Here is a 17148-nt window from a genome sequence, read left to right on the forward strand (position 1 = left end):
TCATGTCATTGAGCTTCTGATTGAGAGATAGACAGAACACACAGAGAGAGAGAGAGCATGTACACGTTGTGAGATTGAGTGAGAGAAGGCGAGGCATTTAACTGCTGCCCAAGGACTCAGTGTTCCAATGTCCTGGAATAACGCCTGTTATAGAGATCAGTTAGAGAGTGACTGGAGGGAGAGAGACAAAGATGGAGTGAGGCAATGAGAGATTGAGGGGACGAGTAAGGAAACAAGTTGTGATGGAGAGTAATGGATGATAAGAGAGAGAGAGAAAGACAGGCCAATCAACAAAGAAGGAAAGGGAGATCAAAAGAAAAAGAGGTAGTAAGTCAATAAACAACAGGATTATATTCAAGCGAAAGGTGAAAAAGAGATAGAAGGGAAAAGGGTGGGAGGAACCAGGGAAGGATAAGACAAAAAGACTAAACAGGAAGTGTGAGGAACTGACATGTCTCTCTCTGCCTGATGCAATTTACATACTGAGGAACACCCTCTGATAGACTCTGACAGGCTGCAGCTTTATAAAGCAGAGCCCAGTGAAGGGAGAGTTTATCAGGAACCAGGCACAGGGACAGGAGCACACACCATGATTTCACACATCCAGCTGATCTGGCCCCTGGCATTCTGTGTCGCAGGTACAAATCTCTCTCCTTCAACCTTGAATCTTTCGCTGCTCTCCATTTCACTCCAATTCCACTGACTTGTGATTGAAGGAAGATTTCTGAAACCAGAGGAATGCTCAGTGTCTCCAACAATCTCTCATTTGACCGGCTATCGGTGACAGTTCTGACTTCACTGTGTTTCTCTCTGACCCCTCAGGTATCAGTGGGGACATCATCATGACCCAGTCTCCCCCGGTGCTGTCAGTGGGACTGGGCCAGACTGCAACCATCACCTGTAAATCCAGTCAGAGTGCCAGTGCTGATGTTGAATGGTTCCAGCAGCGGGAAGGACGGAAACCCTCTCTCCTGATCTATGATGCAACAACTCGATTCACAGGCGTCTCCAGCAGATTCACCGGGACACAAGTATACAACACACATTTCACCCTGACAATCAGCAACGTTCAGAATGAGGATGTCGCTGATTATTACTGTCAGCAAAGTAGGAGCTGGCCTTGGCACAGTGATACACAGTTATACAAAAACTTATATACACATAGTCCCACTGCCTGTACTGACACATCCCACTGTTATATATAATGTATAACAATGGACACACCGTTCCACCTCCTGTACTGACACCTCCCACACTTGTATATATTTAATATATAATAGAGAACACACACATACACTACCTATATTGACAAGTCCACAGTTATAGATAAATGGAACTGAGCAAATTACCCCATGCAGGGATTGTCACTGTCCACTACACACTCCAGACCCTGTGGTGTCCACCGCTCACTGAAGGCCTCAAGTTTCCCTCTTACAATCCATGGTCAGATGTGAAGAGCAACTGCAAGATTTAACATCAAAGTAAAAAGTTCACAAACCTCCTGAACTCCGCTGGACTCAACCCAGAGAGAGAGTGTGTGTGTTTGTGTGTGTGTGTGTGTGTGAGAGAGAGAGAGAGAGAGAGAGTGAGAGAGAGAGAGAGAGAGAGAGAGAGAGGGAGAAAGAGAGAGAGAAAAAACAGAATGAGAAAAAACAGAAAAACATGAATGACAAAGAGAAGATGAGAGTAAGTGAGAGACAGAGAGAGATAGGGAGAGGGTGAGAATGACAGAGGAAAACAGAGAGCAGAGGTTTTTGTACAGCCTCTGCACTGGGAGCTCTCACTGTGGCTTACGTTCGGTAAAGGAACCAAGCTCAGACTGAGTGAGTAAACCCTTTAAATACAAAACTTGCTAAAACACAAATGCTGAATAGTTGAAGGTGTTAGTGGGGAGCTGCAGTGAATGAAATGGTTGATTGAGGGTATCTAACAGGGTGTCCAGCTGTATCTCTTTCGTCCCATTGCCCCCTTTAAGCAGCAAGATATAAGTCAGTCAGTTTTACTCACCGTGTGGAGGAGCTCTGTCCATTTTAAGCCTGTTGTCCCATTCCTGCAGCATGGAGTGAAATCAGTGAGTAGCCTCCTGTCAGTCTCAGTGTGACAGACACGGACAGAGTTTGATGTGAGCTCTGGCTCCCTGTCCCAGTCTCTTATCTCACTGATCTCAGCAGCAGCAGCAGCAGCAGCAGCAGCAGCAGCAGCAGCAGCAGGAGCACTGTGAGACACCGAGCTCCCACTTCCCCCAGCTTTATCTCTTTTCAATCACACAATCATACAATTGTTACAGTGCACAAGGAGGCCATTCTGCCCATCCTGTCTGTACTGGCTCTCTGAATGAGCAATTCACTGAGTGTCATTCTCCTGCCTTCTCCCTGTCACCCTGCACATTATTCCTTTTCAAATAACAGTCTCATTCCCTTTGGAATGTTTCTATTGAAGCTGCCTCCACCACACTCTCAGGCAGTGCATTCCATGCTTTAACCAGTCACTGGCTGAAAATGTTTTTCCTTGTCTCACTTCTGCTTCTTCTACCAATTACTTTCGATCTGTGGCTCTCGCTCTCGTTCCTTTAATGAGTGGTAATATTTTCTCCTTATTTAATCTCTGCAGACCACTCCTGATGTTGAATTTCTCAAACAAATCTCCTCTCAGCCTTCTCCAAGGAAGACAGTCTGAACTTCTCCAATATATTTTCTTAACTGACGTTCCTCATCCCTGTACCTTTCATGGGAATTTTCTTTCACGACATCTGCAACATATTCACATTCTTCATGAAATATAAACCTTTTCTATTCCCCGTAGTCGCATTTGCCTGCATTTGACTTATTTCCTATCCTTTTTCTCTTCCCATGTACCTGTTCAAATGTCTTTTAAATGTTTTAATCATTCTCGCCTCTCCGACTTCCTCTGGCAGTTCATTCAATACCACTCTCTGCCTGAAAGAGGGATACCTCAGGTCCCTTTTGAATTTTTCCTCTTTCACTTTAAACCTGTGCCCGCTAGGTTGGACTAAACTACCCTGGGGAAAAGACCTTAGCTAGTCACCTTATCTCTGCCCATTATGATTTTATAAATCTCTAAAATGTCACCTTGCAGCCTCTGAGCTTCCAAGGCAAGTAGCCCTGCCTAACCAGCCTCTCCTTCGAACGCAAACACTCCAATCTCGGTGACATCCTTGTCAACGTTTTTACACTGTTTCCATTTGAATGCTATCCTTCCAATAGCAGAGTGATTGGAACCGTGGCCTGACCAATATCTTGGGGAGCTGTAACATAATGTCCCAACTCCCATACCCGATGAAGGCAAGTGCACCAAATGTTTTCTTCAGCACCCTGTCTACACATGACACCAGGTTCAATCCTCTATGTGCCTCCACCCCTTGGTCTCCCTGTTTGACAACACTCCCCATGGCCCCATAACTAACTGTGAAAGCCCTGGCCTGGTTTTTGTACCAAAATGCAACACCTCGCTATTAACTCAATACATCATGTAAATGTACTCTCAAATCGCCTTCTTCACTGACCATGAAACCGCCAATTTCGGTGTCATCTTCAAACTCACAAACTATACTACCTACATTCTCGTTCAATTTGTTTCTATGAATGACGAACAATGATGAACCTGAAAGCAATCCTTTTGCTTGTCACAGACTTACAGTCCGAACAACAACCCTCTACCACCACACTCTGTCTCCAACCATTAAGCCAATTTTGTATCAATTAACCTGCTCTCCCTGGATCCCATTTGATCTACCTTACTAACCAGATGTCCATGCATGGAATTGTCAAAGGCCTTGCTAAAGTCCATGTAGACAATGTCTACCACTCTGCCCTCAGCTATCTTATTGGTCATATCCTCAAAGAAATTTTGTAAGACACATTTTCGCACTGACAAAGCCATGTGGACTATCCCTAATCAATCCTTGTCTTTCCAAATGCATTTAGATCCTGTCTGTCAATATCCCCTCCAAGAAGTTACCATCATTAGACTCACGTGTCTATAATTCTCTGGGTATTCCTTGAAGACCTTATTAAATGACAGCTCAACATTAGACACACTCCAGTCTTTCAGCACATCACCCGTGGCTGTTGATGACACAAACATCTCCACAAGGGGCGTCACTGTCTCTTCCCAAGCTTCCCACAAAGTACTGGGATGGAGCTGATCAGGTCCTGGGGATTTATCTATCTTCATGAGTTTAAAGAACAGATTACTGCACCTCTTCTTCTGTGATATGGACTCTTCTCAAGCCTTCAACATTTATTTCCCAAATTCCCTTCACTTCCATGTCCTTCTCAACCGTAAATACTGCGGCAAAATATTAGATTGGTAACTCATTCATATTCGGTTTTAAAATAAAATATGAAAAATTCTAAGAGTGAAACTTGGAGGTGATCCATGTGAAATGATCCATGATCATGGCTTTATGCTGGATTGTCCATTGTCTTTTTCCACTGTCCCCTAAACCTTATGATACAATGATCATTCTTCCCTAAATGTCCTCTCATTGTCAATTGATCCACTTGGATCTCCTCATTCCCAAGATCCAGTTACTATCTCAGTTGATATTCTGACAATTAAAATCCCCGAATGTTTGCTCCTCTCTGTAAATTCCTTGCAGGTTTGTTCCTGTTCATCCTTCCCACTAGTCGGTGACCGACAGACTGCACTGAAAAAACTGATTGCACCTTTTTATTCATTATCTTGAACCAAATCAATTCTGTCGTTGACACCTTTGAGACAACTCTTTCTCCAGCTCTGCACCGATCTCCTGAATCAATCCCACACCTCTCACCCTTTCCCCCCTTTCCTATCTTTCCTGAACACCTTGTATCCAGGAATATTTAACAACCAGTCCTGTCCTCATTTGAACCTCATCTGTTACAGCAACAACATCAGATTTCCACTTGGTAATCTGCGTCTGTAACTCCCCAATCTTATTCCCACACTCCGTGCAGTCCCATACATGCACAGTCAGCCAGATTTAGAATTTATTGCTGGCTCTCTCTCACTCTGACTCTGCCTAAGAAGTTACTATTCCTTACTCTGATGCTAACAATTTTTTCCAGGATTCGGTGATCCTTGATGTTCCTCCCTGATATTACTTCCTGGTTCCCACGGCCCTTCAATATTAATTTAAACCCTCTCCAACAGCACCAGCAAATCACCCCACGAGAAGCTCAATTCCTGCTCTGTTCAGGAGCAACCCATCCAGTCTACAGAGGTCGCATCTCCCACCAAGTCATTCCCAAAGACCCAAGAATCTAAAGCCGTCCCTCCTGGACCACCTTTCCAGCACCAAATACAGCTGTCTTATCCTCCTGTTCCTATCCTCACTTGCATTGGTCAATGGAGTAATCCAAAAATTCCTATTTTTGAGCTCCTGTTGTGAATTGCCTCCCGAGCTCCCTAAATTCCGACAGCAGGAGCACATCCCTTTTCTCCCTCTGTCACTGAGACCAATGCGGACCATGACCGCTGCCTATTCCCCTTGTCCCCTCACGGTGCTCTGCAGCCACTCAGTGACATCCTTGACCCTGCTACCAGGGAGACAACACACCATCCTGGAATCCCATCTGCAGCTGCAGAAACATCTATTGATTGCCCTCACTCTCGAATCTCCTCTCACTATCACTCTTCCAGTCTTCCTTGCGCCCTCCTGTACAGCTGCCCCCCATCTTGGTGCCAGGGACTTGGCTCTGGCTGCATTCCCCAGGTGAACCATCATTCTCATCAGGATTCCAAACTGAATTTTTGTTGGAGTGCGGGATGCACACAGGGTATTCCTGTACTAGCTGCCTGGTCCTTTTCGACTGTCTGCTGCTCCCCCATTCCCTCTCTCCCTGCACACTCTGAAGCTGCAGAGTGACCACATCGAGAAACGTGCTCTCCACGGAGCTCTCTGCCTCACGGACTCTCCGCACTGACACCAGCTGCTGCTCAAGCTCCGAAACCCGGAGCTCCAACTGCTGTCACTGACCACACTTCCTGGACTTCATGGTATTTCAGGAGCTAGGAAGCACTCTGAAGTTCCCACAAGGAACAGGATGCACACTCTCTCCACTTCGCAAAGTTCTGATGACTAACAGCTCCAGCAGAGCACACAATCCAGAGCTTTCAGTGTTCCGGGGTTTTGCAGAGTCTCTTCAAAAGACATCAGAATTCGGCCATTCGCCCAATCAAGACTGCTGTGCTGTTTGGTCATGTGTTTCTCAAGACTATTCTCCTGCCTTCTTCCCATTATGTTTGGTCACCTTCCCTATCAATTTCTGTCCTAAATACACTCAATGACTTCACCTCCACAGCAATGAGTTCCACAGATTAACCACCCTCTGGCTGAAGAAATTCCTCCTCATCTCAGTCCTAATGAGTTATCCCTTAACTCTGTGGCTGTGCCCATTGATCCGAGTTTCTCTTACGAGTGGAAACATATTCTCCATATCCACTCTATCCAGGCCTCTCAGTGTTCTGTAAGTGTCAATGTGATCCTCCCATGTCCTTCTGAACTCCATCAAGTACACATCCAGATTCCTCAACCGCTCCTCATCAGACCAGGCTGTCATCCCCAGGGTCATTCTTATAAACCTCCTCTGGATCTCCCCTAATGCAAACACATCCCTCCTTAGATACAGGTCCCAAAACTGTTCACAATGTTCTAAATGTATTCTGACCAGAGTCTCATACAGCCTCAGCAGGACACACCTGCTCTTGTGTTCTAACGCAGTTGAAATGAATGATAATATTGCATTTGTCTTCCTAATTGCCAACTGAATCTATATGTTAATGTTAAGAGAAACCTGAAAGAGGACTCTCAAGTGCATTTCTGTTTCAGAATTCCAAATTTCCCCTCGTAGAAAACAGGTTGAGCCTCTATTCTTCCGACCTAAGGGCAATACCTCACACCTTCCCACACTGAATTCCATCTGCCACTTCTTTGCCCATTCTATGAGCCTTTCCAAGTCCTTCGGCAGCCTTCCTACTTCCTCAACTCCACCTGGCCCTCACCTCATCTTTGTGTCATCAGCAAATTTAGGAACAATGCCCTCAGTTCCTTTTCCCGATCATTAATATATAATTAATTGTGACATGAATAGCTGAGGTCCCAACACTGCCCCCTGCTGAACTGCACTGGGCACCAGCTGCCATCCTGCAAAAGATTCATTTATTCCCACTCTCTATCCATGTCAGTACCGGGCCCCAAAACCCAAGGGCTCTTATGTTATTTAGCAGCCTCCTGTGTGGCAACCTGTCTAAGGCCTTCTGGCAATGCAAATAGATCATCTCCTTTGTCTAACTTGCTCATTAACTCCTATTATTACATCGAATTCCAGCTTCTCCCTCTCGAACTGCAGGGTGAATTCTATCATATTATGGTCACTGCCCTCTCAGGGTTCACTCACCTTCAGCTCCCCCATCAGGCTCTTTTTTTCTTTTGTGTATTCTTAAAAGTTGACACAAACAGGTTCTATGCATTCCAACTCCAAATTTCCTTTTGGTGTTGATGTAATTTCAGTTCTTATTGACAGAGTGAACCAGATCCCCCACACCCCAACCTGCCCATCGACAGATCATTGGAAATGTAGAAACATAGAAAATAGATGCAGGAATCGGCCATTCAGCCCTTTGAGCCTGCACCACCATTCAATATGATCATGGCTGATTATGCAATGTCAATATCCCATTCCCGCTCTCCCCCATACCCATAAATCCCTTTAGCTGCAAGGACCACGTCCCTCTTGATTTTTATCAAACAAACTGTCCCCAACAGCTTTCTGTGGTCGAGAATTACACAGGTTCACAACATCTGAATAACTTAGTCTTAGACTGTGACCCCTAGTTCTGGATTTTCCTAATATTGGGAACATTCTTCCAGCATTGAGCCTGTCAAATCCCATCAGGATTTTATATGTTTCTGTGAGATTCCCCTCATTTTTCTAAATCCCAGTCGATCCAGTCTTTCCTCATATGTCAGTCTTGCTGTCCCGGGAATCAGTCTGGTGAACCTTGCTGGACTCCCTCAATAGCAAGAATATCCTTCCTCAGACTCGGAGACCAAAACTGCACCCAATACTCAAGGTGAGGCCTCACCAAGGCCCTGTATAAATCTGCAAGACATCCTTACTCCAACACACAAATCCTCTCACTGTGAAGACCATCATGCCATTAGCTTTTCTCACTGCCTGCCGCACCTGCATGCCCCCTTTCAGTATTCCACCATGACACCCAGCTCTCATTGCACCTCACCTTTTTCTAAACTTCCACCATTCATGAATAATCTGACTTCCTGCTTACAACCAGAGTGGATGATTCCACATTTACCCACATTATATTGCATTTGCCAAATATTTGTCCACTCAGCCAGCCAGTCCAAGTCACCCTGCAGTCTCTTCACTTCCTCCCCACAGCACACATTGCCACCCAGCTGAGTGTCATCTGCAGATATTGCGTTTAATTCCTTTGTCCATATTGTTTATGTATATTGTGAACAGCTGGGGTCCCAGCACTGAACCCAGCACTGAACTCATCACTGCCTGCCACTCTGAGAAGGACCCATTTATTCCAACTCTCTGCTTTCTATCTGGCAACGAGTTCTCTCTCCATTTCAATACCTTATCTCCAATACCATGAGGTTTAATGTAACTCACTAATCTCTTGTATGGGACCTTGTCAAAAGCCATTTAACAGTTCAGATACACAAAACATCCACTGAGTTCTGACGGAGGGTCACTCAATCCGAAACGCTAAGTTCGCTTGCTCTCCACAGATGCTGCCAGACTGGCTGAACGTTTTCATCATTTTTTTGTTTTTGTTGTCCACTGATTCAGCCTTGTCCACTCTCAACTGATCACATTCTCAAAACCTTCCAGAAGATGTATCAGGTCTGATTTCCCTTTAGTAAATCCATGCTGACTTGGACCAATCCTGTCACTGCTTTCCAAATAATCAGTTATTGTATCTTTAATTACTGATTCTAGCATTTTCCTCATGTACAATTCCTCATTTTCACTCTCCCTTCTTTTATTAAAAATAGGGTCATATTGGATACTGTCCAATCCATTGGAACTCTGTCAGAGTCGACAGAATGCCAGAAAATGATCACCAATGTGTCCATTATTCCTACACCCAATTACTTAAGGACTCTGAGTTGCAGAGCATCAGGCCCTGGAGACTTAGCAAGTTCTGATAGCATCAGCCTCGGCAAGACCATTTCCTGATTAACAAGGATTACCTTCAGTTCCTCCTTCACACTTGACCCTCTATCCCCTTGTATTTCCTTTCAATAGGATGTGCATCCCTGGATATTTAGTTCACAGCCCTGATCCTCTTGCAGCCACGTCCCTGCGCTACAGGCTCATTTACCTTGTTTCATATACTCGATGCATCGAAGTACAACACCCTCAGTCATGCATTGACTTTCTCGTTCTCACAGGTATCTCCTTTCGAATTCATAGAATCCCTACAGTGTGGGAGCAGACCATTCAGCCCATACTGAACCTCCAAACAGTATCCCACCCATCCTACAATGCCCATGGATAATCCTCCTAACTTACACTTCTTTGTGACAGTTGGAGGAAACCCAAGTGGACACGGGGAGAATGTGTAAAACCTCCACACAGGTTGGAATTGAGTCTGTGTCTCTGGAGCTCTGAGACAGCAGTGCTAACCACTGATCCACCATTCCACCCTGTGGGGCCTCAAGTTCGATTCCTGATCCTTTCCAGACTCTCGATCCTATTACTTGGTCTGGATGCTTTAATAAAGTGTCCTCAGTCCCTACCTTCTTTAATTAGTTTAAATTCCTCAGAAGCTTGATTTTCCTTGGTTTGTGTGGTACCACTTTGCCGATATTATTCCGAATGGGTCAAGCATTAAGAGACAAAGCCTTTAAGTTTGTTCTAGTATTGAGCTTCCCTTCACTTTTAAGTTCCCTCAGTACAATATGACATTCATAATATTCTGTCCTTTCCTTTTGTTTCCTGGTAACAATCAATCCCATCACTAACCAGTAATCCTCCCTTCTCCTTTAAATTTCATTTTCTCATTTTCCATCCAACTGTACCAGTTATTTTCTCTTTGAATTGTATTCTCTTGTTCTTTTTGTGACAATGAAACATGATTGGGATTTCCCTGACTTCATTTGGACACATTTCATTCTGTCAGCTCTTTGCTTTCCTCAGGTCCTGGTAAATTTCACCCCTGAATTTTGTCTTTCAGCCCACTTTTACCCAATCCCTGCCCTGTTTAGGAAAATGGTTTGTTCCCAAATGAAAACTTTTACACTTGTTCCGTGGTTCTCCATTTCCATGACTCCTCTCAATCTCACTGACTTCTGATCACTGTCACTCAAATGCTCCCCCATTGATAGCCCTTCCAGCTGCCCACACTCATTCCATAAACGATGGCCCAAAACTGTCCCTTCTCTTTCACCATCACCTTCTCAGGAGCAATTAGGGATGAGCAATAAATGCTCACCCTGCCAGTGACACTCATATCCCAAGAAGCAATTTTAAAAGTCCCTGTCCTTTTATAGAATTTGTTAGGTATCGACTACAAATGTTCAAATGGTTTGTTTTGCCAGTGAATGTTCAGAGTTGAAATCCCTTTGAAAGGCCCGGATTAAAATTGTTTCTCTTGTCTTTCAGACCGTGACAACTCTCAGCCCAAGCTGACCCTGCTGCCCCCCTCCCCGGAGCAGGTCAATGCCAAGGGCACTGCCACCCTGGTGTGCCTTGCCAATCACTTCTATCCCGATGAGCTGGAGGTGCAGTGGAAGAAGGACGGTGCAGTCATTTCGGACGGAGTTCAGACCAGCAACTACCTGCGAGCTTCGGACAGCACCTACAGTGTCAGCAGCCTGCTGACCCTCTCTGGGTCTGACTGGGAGTCCAACGCTCGCTTCTCCTGTGCCCTCACCCATGTGACCCTCCCCTCTCCCCTCAGCAAGAGCATCAGGAGATCAGAATGTGTGTAGAGTGTTTGAGACAGTCCACAGAGGAGACACGACTTTAAATAGAACCGGGCTGAGCTGGCAGGACAAAGGTCATTGTCCGCACTGAATTTCAACTCTCTTCCTTCTCAGGACTGGCTCAGAGACACGTCTGAGGTTCAAGGGTTAAGGCAGGTCATGTGGATCATCCAAAACAAGCTTTACTCTGCATCAAACCCCATGCTGACCCTATTCTAGGAGTGTTCGATTGATCAGTAATGACTCGTGATGCAAAGTAAAACCTCTCGAAGTTGCTGAAGACTGTCAGTCGTACAAAACAATGTGAACCTCAGAAGTCTCTGCTTCAGTAAACCAGATCTCCTTCCTGCTCAGCCACCAGTTCCAATTTAAGGTTCTGTCACTGTTTAAAGGGACAGGATTCTTCTGTCATTGAGAAAATCTCCACAAGTGTTTTCCTCAATCTCCAATGTGGCTATGAATTTGTGCAGCTTCCTCTGTCTGGGCTGTTAATTGCAGTCTGTTTTCTGTCAATCTCAATCTGGAAAAAGGAATAAAGATGAAGAAGATTCAGCCTCTGTCTCATGCGTGCTTTGGGAATGGGCAGAGTTGAAACCTCAGGCAAAGGGTGTATGAAGTGTTAACCTCCACCTTCAAGGTCTGAAACAAGAGGGGGGAATCGAGGGGGTAATGATGTCCCTCGAGCAGGACGGCAATTCTACAACTGTGTCCAGAAGGGGTACTTTCAGAAGGAATGCAGGGCCCCAAGGAATTCTTTCCCAATAAATGGAGAAAAGAAGGAAGGCAGGAAAGGACACTGGGGAACACAATAATCTGATGGAAATTCCATCACCCATCCCTTCGGCATAGCAAGATCCCAAGCCAAGAAATTCAACTCAACTGTTTGTGAGCTAGTGTCATTGGGAACCCTCTATTTATGAATATGACCAGCAGGCTCTTGTTACTCAGAATAACAATTCTAAGAGTTTGAGAAATAAATATTCCATAAATTAGACCTGGTTTTTCTTTCCTCTTCAAATGGGACGGAATTGCCCCGTGTGTCCATAGTGTCAGATTGAGAATGTTCAGTCCGGGGGCATCTGGGAATCACGGCTACGGAGGACCATCAATGATAAACCTTCTGCTGTCATATTCTGTAGCCCCTGGGCCATCTCAATGAGGATCATCCAGGGCTCAGGGTGGATTCCAGAACAGCTCATTGTCCTGACTGTTGTGTTCCTCAGTCCACATGTGGCTCCAGCAATCTCACTCCATGGCTCTAGTATCAGTGGGAACCCATGGGGCTGATATCATATCCAAACAGACCCTCACACAGCGGGGAGGCTGCTGGTGGCTCAGAAACCACTTGGATTCAGTACCAGAATCCACCGTGGTTCTTTCATTCAAACACAGCATCAGCACACTGACACCACATTCAGAGGGCAATCCTGAGATGGGGCAAGTTTGGTTCTTGATTCCAATGTGAGGAAATAGGGGCTTGGTGTGCAATGTCCAGTCTGAAACTGATACTTTATAATGAAGAATAGAAACTGTTGTTAGGATAAAGTCAGGTGTTTATCGGAGTGAGGAATATCTCCGTGATCTGTCTCCAGAATCCACAGATGGTACACATCTTTCTGTAAGACCCTGAAGGCTGAAATCAGCTCCTCTACATCCTATATTTCTCTATCTTTCCCAGAAAAGGTGAAGTCTTCTCTGCCTCTCTGGGACATGACATTTTAAAAAGGGTGTGGGAAGGGAACAGTTGACTCTCAATGACAAAGCCAATGGATGGGTGTGGAGCTGGCACTGTGAAATGTTAGGGCACAGAGGATGACACCAGAAGCAATTCAATGTTGTTGCTCTCTCCTTTGCAATTCCTTCACTGAACCAAATCATCGAGCCAATCAATCCTGAGAACATATTCCAGCATTGAAGTCATATTTCCTGGTTGCAAATGTGAAGTGTCTCTCAGGTTGAAAGAAGGAATCTTTCGATTGAGAAATGAGTGAGCTTAACCCAGATCCTGAACAACAGCACAACATAATGGAGTGATATAAATCAGAAACAGGAAAAATGCAGGGTAGCATATTACTGCAGCTCACACTGAGTGCAGCCAGCACAGAGGGGAATGCTGGGGAGTTTGGTCAGTGTGAGAGTTCGGTGAACTGGGGGAAGGAGTCTTCGTTTGCTTTTTCAAACTGATTTGTAACTGTCACTTCAGCTGCTGGGAGCCTGCACATGCACTTGGTTTGAATGAAACAAAATGATAAACAAGAAAATAGGAATCTGGGATTTGTTTAGTTTGAGGGGCTGTATAAATAGACTGCTTCAGGACATGTCCATTAGGTGAGGTTAATAAATGGAAAGTATTGAAACTTCAAAACAGAATGAAGACAATTACTGCTCTCATGAAGGAATGGATATTTTTCATTTGTAAGTGAGATCAACATTTCTTTATTGCATTGAAATGATTCAGGGTAAATATATCTGCAGTGAATGTATAAAACTACAGGAATTCCCATTCAGGCAGTTTGGAATGAAGGCTGAATTGAAAAAGCAGTGATGTTTCAGGGAGTGCCGGAGATACCTGGATACTTAATTCCAGAAGGAAAGTATAGGCCTCAGGACTGCACAGTTCAATTCCACGTGTAGTAAGGGGCACGAGGGTCTGACCCGTGATGGAGGCAGTTAGGGAGTTGGAGAATACTGTGGGACAAGAAAACCCCTCACTCTTCTAAACTCCAGTGAGAACAAGGCCAGCCTTTCCAATCTTTCCACATCACACAGCCCACTCATTCCAAGGATCAATCGGGTAAAACTCCTCTGAAGTACCTCCAATGCATTTATATTCTTCCTTCAATAAGGAGACCAAAACTACACACATTATTTGAGATGTGGTCACACCAATGTGCGGGAATAACTGAAACACCACAGTCTCACCTTCTGGTCCCAAATCACGCCTACTCTTACTTTTACCAGTCTTTTTACTGCCCATCTTTAATTGTCCTGGACAAGATGGTGCTGTAGGTAGACCCACAATGTCCTTATGAAGGGAATTCCAGAATTCTGACCCTGTGATAATATTTCCAAGTCAAACTGGTGAATAACTTAGAGAGAACTTGCTGGGGTGATGTTCCCATTGTATCTGCTGCCCTTGTCCATCTTGATTCAAGTAATCATGGGTTTAGAAGCAGTTGTCTCAGGACTTTTGATGAATTTATTGCAGTGCATCTTGTAAATAGTACACACAGATGTTACTGAGTGTTGGTGTGGAGGGAATGGATGTGTGTGGAAGTGGTGCCAATCAAACGGGTTAAATTTGATAAACAAAATTTAAATAAAATAATCTAAAACAACTTAAAATGGAATAAAATAAAATGCTGCTGCTTTTTTGATAAAACATCACTGAACCCCAAAATGTTAACTCTTCCTTTCCCCACAGAGGCTGCCCCATTCCCTTTCTCCAGCATCACGCGTCTATTTGAGATTTGCAGTATTTTGTTTCTGTATCTGTTTTAATGCCATTGGTTATAGGAGAAGTATTGGTCAGAACACTGGCGGGCATTTTATCTGAGATGATTGGAAAACCCTTACATTCACATTGACCTGAGAAGCAATGGTTTAACCAATCATCCAGCAGATGGCATCTTTGCCTTTGCCAGCCTCAGGATAGTGCTCCAGTCTCTGGAGTGGGGGTTGAAACCTGCAGGTACAGGTGACGCATTACCACTGAGGCTGTCTATTCTTTCCTGGGATGTGTGTGTCACTGGCAAGACTGGCAAGCATTTGTTCCCCATCCCTAACTGTCCTGAAACTGAGTGGCTTGCTGGGCCTTTCAAATGGCAGGTAAGGGTCAGCCACATTGCTGGAGTCCTGGCAGAGTCAGACATCTACAACAGGTCTACAAGAACAAGGCCCTTCGGCCCAATGAGCCTAAGTCGCTCAAACATCCACCTCACTATTCTAATTCCATGTTCCAGCACTTGGCCTGTAACCCTGTATGCCTTGGCATCACAGCTACACATCGAAATACTTCAATGTTATGAGAGAGTTTCTGCCTCAACCACTCTGACAGGGAGTGAATCCCAGACTGCCAACACCCTCTGGGTGAAAATGTGTTTCCTTATGTTCCCTTCTAACATTCGGCTATTTATCTTTAATCTGTACCCCTCCGGTCATTAATCATGATGCAACCCCATGTAACCAAGTCTCCTTTTATTGACACATGAACAGTCCTTGTCTGTAATGCCTCAGAGAGAGTCAGGCACCGGAGGCTCGGGGTCTCTGACACTCAGCCTGTTAATGTCAGTGAGGATTCTCCCGGTTATATCATAGTAACGATTTGAGTTTTCCTTGTGAAACCCAGTTGGGAATTTTAATGACACTGAATCTTCCACACACTCCCACCTCTCTTGATGCTCACCCTTGTCTGGTTAATTCTTCCCATTTCCTTCTCCTCTCTGAGTACATTCCATTTCAGTGAAGTCTGTGATAATTCCATGGAGGATGTGCATGAGAAACTGCCACAGAGAATCTCCCAGCCCTTCAATGTTTGCAGCAAGCCTGGACTGTGCCCTTGTGTACCTTGCCAGAAGGATCCCATGTGATCTGTCAGCCTCCATCCCAGCCTGATAACCATCTCGGACATTGGAAGGAAATGCCCAGGGAGCAGGTTAACATGGTGCAAAAAGCCTTTCAGCTGAAGCTTCAGTATTTGCGCTTAGTGTGCATTTTCCTTTGGCTCATTGCTCCCCTTTTACATGATAATGAGGAAAGAACTCTTGTTGGTGCAGTTTTGTTGGCACTCGTTGAATAGTGAGCAGGACACCCGAGGGAATCTTTCAGAATGGGATCTTGTCGAGCCCCCTGTGGTGGGGGTGGGGGTGGTCGGGGTGTGGTGGGGATGGAGACTCAAATGATGGAGCCCGAGACTGCAACTTTCAGCAGTGCACCAGAGTCTCAACCTGGATTCTATGCTCATTTCTGAGGTGGCTTTCAATCCGATGACCATTTTGACGATGAGGCAGGAGCATTGCCCATGGACCCACGGTCAGTAACAATGTAAACTGTGTGACTCTGAAAGCCTGAGTCTGCATCTCAGCTCAGAAGGGTATCAGCTCATTCATCAAATCTGTTTCTGCCCCTCTGCAGGCTGACCAGGCTGCCGGTGCCTTTCCAACACTCTCACGTTTCCTCTTGTGCAACAGCTCATTCTACTGAGGGATAATTGTGCTCGGAGTCGAAGAGTGTGGCGCTGGAAAAGCACAGCATGTCAGGCAGTTGTGCTCAGGCCGAGGACATGAACTTGTCCCTCTGTCAGATCCTCTTCTAGAAACTCATGGCTCACCACTGCTCTCTCCAGGACAATTAGGGAAGAGCAACAAACAAGGATGGAGATGGGGACGTGGAGCTTCAAATACTGATCTTTGCACTTTGGTGGCACGCTTTGATGTCTGTTTTTTAGATCTTTGCGTATAATTATTTTTTTGCTGATCCCACTGCTAATCTGAAGGACACTCCACCCTTCAGTCGGACAAACCAGATGCACCCATTTCAAAGCTCTGTTTCTGGGCGAGGCTCCAGTCTTTCAAAGAGATGAATTCAAGCCTCACCAGTTTGTTCATTTGAATTGGATGCCATTTATTTTGATTTCTCTTGGGATGGAGCGGGCGTTGTCGTCTCGGTTATTTGTTGCTCTTCCCGAATTGTCCTGGAGATGGCGATGGTGAACCATGTATTTGGGAAGCAACTGACAGGTCATTCCCACTGGAATCCACTGGAATGACTGCGGGTTTGTTCGCAGCTAATGGAAGGAGGCGTTACCCATAATCCTCCGCTGCTGTGCAAGTACTCTATAGTTACTGGAAGGCAGTTGTTTCACTGTGCCCGCACAATACAAAGTCAGAAAGCACACAACACCAGGCTCGAGCTCAACAAGTTCGTTTGAAATCACAAGTTTTCGAAGCGCTGCTCCTTCATCAGGTGTACCCCAGTCTCCCCCACATTACTGAACAGTACAAATAAACTGGGACTCTGCGAGGATTCAACCAGCTCAATCTTAGAGAGTACAGCTCTCGAATCAGGATACCACAATGAAAATGCCCTGCATGCTTTGATATATCAAAAAGAAATACCTTGATGTGACTTTAGATGGTCTTCAGATGCTGCTTTTTTTTCATTCTGTGATACACGTAGACATT

The 17148-nt window shown here is 45.1% G+C and overlaps 1 gene segment (V, D, J or C); it reads left to right on the forward strand.

The window, feature by feature from the left end:
- Window positions 1-711: 711 nt before the first annotated feature.
- LOC140479454 (Ig kappa chain V region Mem5-like) lies at window positions 712-11518 on the forward strand. The segment is given in 3 exon segments: window positions 712-1124; window positions 1793-1823; window positions 10644-11518. Coding segments are annotated over 3 exon segments (642 nt in total).
- The last annotated feature ends 5630 nt before the right edge of the window (window positions 11519-17148 follow it).

Source organism: Chiloscyllium punctatum, chromosome 7, assembly GCF_047496795.1.
Source record: "Chiloscyllium punctatum isolate Juve2018m chromosome 7, sChiPun1.3, whole genome shotgun sequence".
NCBI lineage: Eukaryota > Metazoa > Chordata > Chondrichthyes > Orectolobiformes > Hemiscylliidae > Chiloscyllium > Chiloscyllium punctatum.